Source organism: Rhopilema esculentum, chromosome 19, assembly GCF_057945365.1.
Source record: "Rhopilema esculentum isolate cy_ngs chromosome 19, ASM5794536v1, whole genome shotgun sequence".
NCBI classification, from domain to species: Eukaryota; Metazoa; Cnidaria; class Scyphozoa; order Rhizostomeae; family Rhizostomatidae; genus Rhopilema; species Rhopilema esculentum.
Genome location: NC_142833.1, coordinates 4,562,525 through 4,572,420, shown reverse-complemented (window position 1 = coordinate 4,572,420; position 9,896 = coordinate 4,562,525). Strand labels below are relative to the sequence as shown.

The 9,896-nt window shown below is 39.2% G+C and overlaps 1 protein-coding gene across 1 annotated transcript; it reads left to right on the top strand.

Annotated features, from left to right (window-relative positions):
- Positions 1-80: 80 nt before the first annotated feature.
- Positions 81-9,831, top strand: LOC135688179 (peripheral myelin protein 22). Its single transcript, XM_065204911.2, has 3 exons — positions 81-423; positions 7,864-7,998; positions 9,570-9,831. Exons 1-3 carry the CDS (start codon positions 222-224, stop codon positions 9,734-9,736), a joined length of 504 nt encoding a protein of 167 aa, XP_065060983.2. The 5' UTR covers positions 81-221; the 3' UTR covers positions 9,737-9,831.
- Positions 9,832-9,896: the final 65 nt, after the last annotated feature.

Genomic DNA, 9,896 nt, shown 5'->3' with positions numbered 1-9,896 from the left:
CCTTAATCCCCCAGTTGCCTTAACGATAGACTTACTTCGCCCAGTGAAGTGTGACAAAAACAAAAAGTTGTAGTCCAGTGTCCCTGACCTCAACAATGAAGTTTACAGATGTGAACACACATTCAACTAGTTTGCATCGGTGACATTCTTTGAGCATAACTAGGCCCTCCTCAAGGCCGCAGCTTGTAAATCGTGTCTGAAAGATTTCCACAGCTAGTGAAATGTCTGACAGTGTTGGCCTAGCCAGGCTTTTTGCCTTCATATTTGGCTTTTCAGGCCTACTATTTATCATAGTGGCAACGCCAACACACCATTGGTTTGTATACAAGATGAAAAACAATGATACTATATATGGTGGTATTTGGGAGAACTGCCGACAAGACACTGATGGCATGTACTCATGTTCAAACCTTCAAACTACAGGTAACAGTACCGCGTCATCTGACATATTAACGTACATTCTTGCTGAATTCTTATCTTAAATCAACTTGATTTCTACAACGCTTTATTGTACCTTTAGATTAGCTTCTTTAGTTTAGCGATTATATCAAACACCGTAACTCTTTTTTACGATCAATTAAGAGGATGAACGAGAAATGTCTACAATTTGAAGGACAAGACAGAGCGAAAAAGCTAGAGAGTTTTGGTGTTTGATGGCAAAACAATGAAATTTGAATTAGGAGGACATTGTTATTTGGCTCACAGTTGTCTTTCCGAACGACGGAATTGTTCATTCTCAGATTACTATAGAATTGACTGTTTAATGTGCTCCCATTGGGTTTACTGTAAATCGTGTAATTAGATTGCGGTTAGATTCAATAAGGCAGTACAGAGTCGGCTCTTTGATTAAAGAGCATCAAAAATGCTCCCTTAATAGTTTTTCCTTCGTATTCACGAAGAGAAACCCAAACCTTGCATCTTTACCCGAGTCTGGTTGAGCGTTACAACTTTGTTTTTTAAAGGCACATGCTCGTTAGGGGAGTTTGGCTGCTTATTTTCAATATAACCGAACACAAAAATCCACAATGTGGATTTCTTTCTCTGTGGGTTGACCAAATAAATGATTGGACCACATCTGTTTATCTTGACCAAAAAGAGCTGAAATACGTAGCTGAATTTTTTCAATCCAGAATGTCCTGGAGATCGAGCGACTTGAATTTCTTTTGATCCTGTGAGTAGTGGAAAGGGCGTTGCGAGAACTAGACTGACTTGCTACATTTAACCTAGGTGCGAGGCTCACAAAACACGTTACCACAAAATATTAGATATACGGAGGCGAGGCTGCAAATAAGTTGCAGCTCTGGCAATCAGGGTAGAATACCCTAAACTGAAATGAATGAAAGCAAATGGCAGCGCTGTGTTGGTTTTTCTTTACGCATATAAAAATATGCAAACAACCTTTTGGTGGTACAAGCTTAAAAAAATGGCTAGATCTATGTTCTATACTCTGAAGAGTGTCAGACGAAAAGCTTGGTATACTCAAGTGTTTGCTTTTTTCAAAGCATATAAAAATCTCCCCCCCCCCCTCTATATAGGGCAGTAGAGCTTAGAAGGGCCGAGTTCTATACGTAGATGCCCGAAACCCACTAACTAAACTCTGAGCGAATCAATATGATCCAAACGCGGTAGGCCGGTGCGCCCATTCAACCTGAAAGGATTTTTTTAGCTTCATTGTGGATCATAGCCACACATTCACGCTGGTGTACCTACGACAGTAGAAAATAGGGAGCTTGATGTCGCATAAAAGTCTCTGTATAAGACTAATTTTTGTTTAAGGAATAAATTTGCTGCCCACAATTCTCGGGCAGAAGTTTAATGTTTCTGGTTTGCGTTTGATCTTTGTCGTATCCGTTCCGTATCGCACTGGAAACTTTGTTTCTTGCGCGGACATTTCAGACTGTGCGCCTGAAATACGCACATTTAGAGATTTGTAATGTTGGTAATGTAAAATGTTACTTTGAGTGGCCAAAATGCAAAGGCGCACAGATGGAAAGTATGTATACGCGGGCAATACATTGCGGGCGCGCGACAAAGTTTCTACTCTGGTTGTCGTGCAGAAGTTTTCTGAATTCACAAGATTAATAATATCTTTTGACGTCGTAATGACCTTTTTTGATATCATGGGCAACATTGAAGCATGATTTGCTAATTGTAGCCACAGTAAGCGATGCATGCTGATAAATGGGCGAAACGGTACCTCAAAGTATAACCGCGATTGTTCTAGGTGAAGCCGAAAGCACAAATTGTCATTTTGCGCATCACTAAACGTTTTATTTCAATCTCTCTAGCATGAGTAGGTTGTTTACCTAATATATGATTCTTGGTTGCAACAAGAGAGCTACACGTGCAGAATTGAATTGGTTGCATCCGTCCTCTTTACCGAAATCAGCTCCATCTTCTTTTCCGAAATTCGATATTAACCCAACACATACAGGATACATGCCACGCCCATATTGTTAGCGAATTTCTTAGCCTTTATTGTTAAAGAAAGCAATTCAAATTTTCTAAAGCACAAACCACCATAACCTTTTATAGACTATTGGCAGGGGCACCAGCAGACTTTTTTGAGGGGAGGGGAGGGGGATCAACAAGGAGGAAAATACGACAAAACGTTTATCATTAGGAATGGTAAAATCTGATCTTCCTGGTGCGTTGTCATGTTTCATCAGCTTACTAATTCATAGCGACTTGGTGATATCTGCAAATAGGCGCACAGGTTCTATTCTATACTGGAAATGACAAGAAAAAAGCCCTATAAATTAGACAATAGTAATTCCTTATTTGGGCAAGCCCCAAAATGGTGGACTGATGATCATCAGGGAGTCAAATTTTGTTTTCGCCTGAGCCACTTAATTTGTATATTTTTTGAAACACAACTTCATGCTGAACAACATTCCTAGAATAATTTCCCTTAAAATGTGCAAATAAGTAACGAATAGGCAATTTAGTTTCACATTCAATCTCTCCTCTCTGTAGTAATCATAAATGATTTTTAGGCGCGCTGTAAGACCCAGACTCCTAAGAGGGAGATCAGCGAGGTAGACATCAGCGTGTTCTATTGTGTGATACCTACAAATGTGTTATTGTCCTAAAGTCGATCGTTTCTCGTTTAGTTTCGAATTTACATCGGAGGGGTGTGACCGTTCACTATGGCACTGACATTTAGAAAACATCACCCCTTTCCTCAACATGTTATCTACATCATTTATCTACATCAATTTCTACATCAGTGTTATAGTGTTATCTACATCATTTGGCGCCTTCGCTATCAGCGCATTCTGAAATGTGCCAGAAACATACCGCCAGCAGAAGGCAGTTGTTGTGTTCACAAAAGTTTTATTTCCAATAGAGTTCTAAAGTGTGACGTCATCAGAAAACTATTTTTAGAATTTTTGAATTTTAACCACATAGCGTAAAAGATCACCATGAAATACTTTCAAATGCGCAAAATTGGCCAGATATGTCTAAAATCGGTTGAGATATGGCTAATGAAAGATTTTCAGTTTTCTAACGAATCACTGTTATTTTGGCTCGGTTCATAAAGTTACGAACAGAGACCAAAATACAGAGGTTTGATGGGGAGAGAACCAACAAACATGTGGCCATATCTCTGCCAATTCATAGCACACTTGCCTGATTTTGCACATTTAGAGGTATTTCACGATGCTCTTTCAGGTTATGGGATCCAAATTAAAAAAATTTAAAAATAGATTTTTCTGACACTTTAGAACTCTATATCACCTTTCACGCGATTATAATATTCCTAATAGGTGAATTGTAAAGAAAATAAAGAAAGACCTAAAACTTGACTATTTTTCTTTGGTTCTCTAGCATAAGATTTAAATAGAAATAAAGCATATGGTGAAATTTTACATGTGTCGAAAATTAATGCAAATAAGTACAGCCACAAACCTCAAAGTTTCCTCTGTAGAAAAAGACATGTTGGATTGGCATGAAGTTTGAGCATCTTAAATTTTTCTGGGGGGGGGGGGGGAGGTGGGGCACGACACTTTGAGAGCACGTTTCTACTGGATGGGCACTGGGTGAATATCTGGTACGCAGCTGAAAAAAGTTTTCAAACCCAGATATTCAAAGAGAAGTTAATATTTTTGTGTTGGGGGAAAATTAGACTGATTGCACTTTCTGAAAAGGGTACTTTTTGTTCACTGCAAAATCTTGGGGAGGCACCTATCCCCATTGTCCCCTGACGCCAAAGTCTCTGCATTTGAGTACGTTTGAATAAGCAATGATCGCAAAGATTATGCCAAAAATGTGACGTCTTCGGCATTTGGTATATTACATGTATCTATCAAATTTTTGACAATCTAAAAGGAGCATGTAAAAAGTATTTGCTGCACCCTAAAAATCCACCCTAGAAATATGAAATATTACGCAAGAAGTTTCGTTATAATCACTCTTATTCTTGTTATTGTATTCACCCCCGTTCCAGTTTGAAATGAGGACTTGATACCCAGGCGGCTTACAATGCCTGCCAAAAGTACTTGGAACACCCACCAATGTACGCTGCATTTGATATCTTTCATTCCTTTCATGAAAAAAATTGCTACTTCCGCCCCCTTCCCCCTCAAACAATGATGATGATTTAGAGAAATATCATAAAAGAAGCGCAAAAGAAAGTGCTTCCTAAAATCCTAACCCGTTTGATAGTAAACCAACATTGTTCCGTGGGGGAGAGGGGGATGATTGATTTTGACCTTGGAAATTGATGTCAGTGTTCCAAGACTTTTGGCAGGCATTGTACTTCTTTTTTCCTCTTCGAGCAGAGACTTGATGAAGATTGGAAAGTAAAGATAGAGAAGAACAATAAGGTTAGCGAGGAACAATAGGCTTAGATATTAGATGGGAACAATAGAGATAGTGGGGCAGGGTGAAAAGAGCTTTTACGGTAAACGTAGCCTGGGTACCAGAGCCACAAAGATTAAGGGCGGCAAAAAAATGGAAGATTCGGTTCTGGTACCCAGGGCACGGTAAATTTATTGTGAAAACAACGATCAGAAAAATAGACTGGATCGAGCTTTTGCTGCTACGATCACTGTCTGATCAACTTTATTGATTAGTGGTAGAGAACTAGACGATTGTTGGTGTACATTATACACAAAATATAGACGACGTATCATCATCAGTGGGAAATACTGGCAGATAAACAAAGCAGAATGCGACTTCCGTAATGGCAAACATTGAATTTCTTCGATTTTGCTCCTTCATTCTTGGGTTTTTTGGAGCTGTTATTCTCATTAGTAGCACAGCAACGCACCATTGGTGTCGGACGCAGACAGTTTTTAACAAAACAGCAGCAATAGTTCACAGAGGATTGTGGAAAGAATGCGTAGAAATTGAAAACAGGTTGAGGTGTAGCCCGGTTCAACCAAGAGGTGATGTTTGCTGAATTTAGGCCCATCCTCTCGGGGTCGTCATAGAGCTTTGTCATTAAAAAAGACGATCGATTACTGTAATAATTATGATTATGATTATAGTGAAAGTCATATTTCATGACCAACATTAGGTAAACAGTATGTGACGGAAACCTGGCCAACTTGCCAACCCTAGAGAATGGAACTCAGCCGAAAAGTGAATGCAATGACGAGGATGATGACAGTTTACACGGACGGACTGACAAAAATGACAATGACCATGCAATGACATTGATGACTTACAATAACATGCATTTTGTTTGAAACCCTGGCAATAATAAATGCGTTACTTTGAATTGTGGTTTCGTAATGTACCCACTGATGATTTCTGAGATGGGGGGTTGCAGGGGGCGGAGAGAAAATTATCTTGACTTTGGGGGGGTCTGTTTTGCTTTCTAAGTTCGATGTGATGATAAGTGGCAAGTTTCCATGGTTATTGGGACTTTTCTCGTGGTTAGTGCCAGTACGGTTTGGCTTGCTTGAGCATTAGCTATTATATATGCATCTATGAAAATATGGGCGTGGTTATAAGAAACAGAGGTGTAGAGCTAGGGGGGCCCAGGGGGCTAAGGTCCCTTGATAATGCCAAAATATAGCCAATTTATATTTTTGCTATTGTTATTAGCAACATTATGTGTAAGAACCCCCCCCCCCCCCTCCTCCTAGTTATTTTGGTAGCACCTCCGAAAAAGAAACTACAGCCTGTCATATGAAATTGCCCCTGGAGCCCCCTTTGTTGAATTTTTTAGAACTCACCCCTTAATGATTGCGATAATAATGACGAAGGGTGTATCACTTTTTCCAAACAGCGTACGACATTTAAAAAAAAAGGTTTTTAATGATTTCTGATATTTTGCTTGAGTATCAGAGGATTTTGGCCAAAGCCGTACGAGATTTTCATGCAGTGATGTGCTCCTTGCATTACATAGGCTTGAAAGGACAGAGATTTGCAAAGTCACGTTTGAAAACATTATGACTTGTTGTACTCTACTAGGTTTAGCTGCAAGCAGTTTTTAGAATTTTCGAGATACGAGCTACGAGTGGGATAAAAACTGGTTGCGATCAACATTTTAGTTTTTGGCAGTCTTTGGCTATTACCTGAATGAAGATGAAACGGCCTACAAGTTCAGATCACTTAATGCGAGGCATAGGGGACAGGAGACAGGAGACATAGGGGCTGGGAGGGCTGCAACCCCCTCATTGAGACAAAATTTCTCACATTCCCATCTCCAGTCAGGCAGCTTTATCTGAGTGAAGCGCAAAAATTCGGCAAGATTGTTGGAAAGGATTTCTTTCTTAATTCCTGTGTCGAATTTTCTTTTTAGAATACGTTTCACCAAGATAACACAGTGGCGTTGTGGCCACTGTGATATTTATCTGATATGTGATATTCATCTACTGTGATTAGATATTTATCTATAGTGTAAGAACTTTATCAAGATAAAGAGAATGACTTTAGATAATTGGATGAGATGATTTCATATGTCATAATTTCAAATTTTTAATAATTGCTTGTTTGCTATATATGATGGGAGGCTTTGTCCATCGTTTTCCATTTTTGACAAACTTGGTGAATATTTGTAAATTTGTCTTGTTCATTATTTGGTAATATTTATAGCATGAATTTCACTGAAATCTTGCTACACTTAGTAAGCTTATCTCCTTCTGTAACCAGCAAAAGGAATTTATCAAGATCCTGTGTTTGGCAAGAAATCGAGACCATTCTTTTAGAATTCATTATCACAATTCTTGGTTTGTTTTACAGACTTATTTTTCTTACTTGCTTTGGAATCATGACAATATAGTATATTATCTTGTTAAAATTAAACTTTACAATTGTGAATCTTATCAAAAAACGAAAATGAGCATCGCCAAATTTTGGACGAAAGTCAAGGGCGTTGCCAGAAAGTTATGGCACAACGCCCATGTAGGAACCCACTCAAATTTTTGTCTAGCTTTGAAATTTTTGGCTTGGAGGGCTGCAACCCCCTCAATCCGACAAAATTTCTCACATTTCAATCTCCAGTCAGGCAGCTTTATCTGAATGAAGCGCAAAAATTCGGCAAGATTGTTGGAAAGGATTTGTTTCTTAATTCCAGTATCGAATTTTCTCTTTAGAATATGTTCAACAGTGGCGTTGTGGCCGGGGAGGCCGATCGTGCCGGGGGGCCGATCGTGCCGAAGGGGCCGAGGGAAATTTGTACCCAGCGCCGGATTAAGCCCAAATTTGACCTGGAGTACCAACCATTGTCAATTGTGAGGCCTCTTTATTTGCAGGAAAATTCTTGTCTCTTTTTTCATATAGGGCTACTACAGGAATGGACCCCATACTGCAGCGCCAATAGCACCCACCTTGGTCCGGCCCTGGCTGTACCATAAGTTTAATACCAAGTTTTAACTGCAGTTTTGAAAGTGTTATTTTCTTTTCTAGATTGGTTGAATGCCGTGAAAGCTTTTTTGATCATCGCAATCATCTTGTACCTTTTTGTTGTCCTGTATTTGATTATGATGGTATGGGGAAAAGGCATGACTGTGCGATTTATTGGCATTGATCTACTCTTTGCAGGTATGCTTATTTCTGATTTCTAAGAAAAAAGATAGATTCCAGGAATCCTGGACACAGTTGTTGAGACCAACGTATCTTGAAACATATGAATAAAATCATGCTTATATATGTGCAGGCACCGCGGAGCAAGGGGGGCTGGGGGGCTTTAGCGACTGAAATATTCTCTTTTTGAGATTGAAATATTCTCTTTTCGAGACATGTATTATCAAGGTTTGTCAGTTATAAGGTTTATACACCAACAATAAAATGGAAAACATCACATTCTTAAAATCCACGTGAAGAATGAAGGTATTGAATGAATTTTTAAGAATGGATCCTCTAAAAAAGGATTCCTTTTTCATTACAATTATTGTACAATTACAGTTTAAAAAATTGAATTAATAAATAGAAACTAGGAATAATTTTTAGAATCTTTCAACATACCTGTCAATTGTGGTATAAAATCACCAAGCTTCTATGGGGCCAAAATTTGGAATACCCTTTCCCCAGTTGTTATATATAATTCTAACATTGTTGGAGTGAGTAGACCTTTATCATACCAATCCCAACACGACAGTATCATTCAGAGATCGCCAATGGATGAAAGGTTGTGGCTCTGAAATTGCATGGAAAAGAAAGAAGTCGATTGGTTGTGATTTATTTATACAAGGTCGATTTCTTATTAAGGTCATCTCGTTTTACAAGGCGTCTGAATAGGTCTTTAACATAATCTACACGAAGGAGCCCTTCACGTAGTGGCATTTTCCAGTATCCTTACACTTTTGGCAGGATTGGAGGCTTTTAAACCTGGAAAATTGCATTTGAAATCGCTTTTCGAGTAGAATTGTACCTTTTTCAGTATTCTGTCGTCAAAGCATGGTTTAAAGCACCTAGAAATAAAAAAAATGAGTAGTCGCGGTTCTGTATTGAAAGGACTTTTTTACTTGTCAATTGCGGAGATTAAGTTGCATTGATAGCATTTTGGAAATGATTTGAGTCTCTTTTCACAGAAATTTTTTCGGATCTTGATCCACGTCTCGAAAATCAAAAGTCTAACAAAATGGCCTGTCTCGTCAGTCAGGTGCAACCTGGTTTTCAAGTGTGTAAGATAGAACCCGGTACCCCGAATTAGAGCCTTGCTAGGCGCACATGATACCGGAATCTGAAAATGAAACTGACATTATATTAATTAAGTCGCGTGCTATTCTACTAGCCCCTGTGTGTGGTTGTGAGCATTTTGGGGCACAGAAATTACATATGGCAAAATTTGTCATGGGTTTGCAGGGATTGGGTAGAATGTGAACGGAGAAATGGTCCTCAAGGTGAACTGCAAAACCTTCTGTTCCTTTTTTCAGACAGGGAACTAAAATTGTCAAGGACTGACTGGAAGCAAAATATCCCAGCTTGCATTGGGGACGGGGGGGGGATGAAAAAGGGCTGGGTAGTTCAATTTTTCGACGGTTTTTACCGGGCTGGTTCTTACCGGGCTGGTTACACTGGGCTGGTCACGTGCGCCATGCATAACACTAAATTGAGTGTGTCAAATATTTTTGCTTAAATTTTCTAAGCATTTTTATTGAATCATCTTTTAGCAATGTTCGGGGTCATCGCAATGAGTGTTTATACTGGGAAGTACCATCTGGAGCCGGGATATGAATATGGATGGTCGTATGTTCTTGGATGGTCTGGCAGCATCGCCACAGTTGTGTCTGGGGTCCTTTGCTTCTTTGCAGATGTAGATTATGAGCCAGTGCGTTGAATTACTCGTTTGCTTTAAGATCATATTTTGAATTGGGTTTTGTAGTTTTCGTCAATTAATTTGTGTTATTAATAAAGAAGCTGCTTGGCCATCGATTAATTTTGTGTTTTCTGTCTCATCTTGCCTTCCACGAAGCATGTGAGTCAGAGGGTAGCAAGAG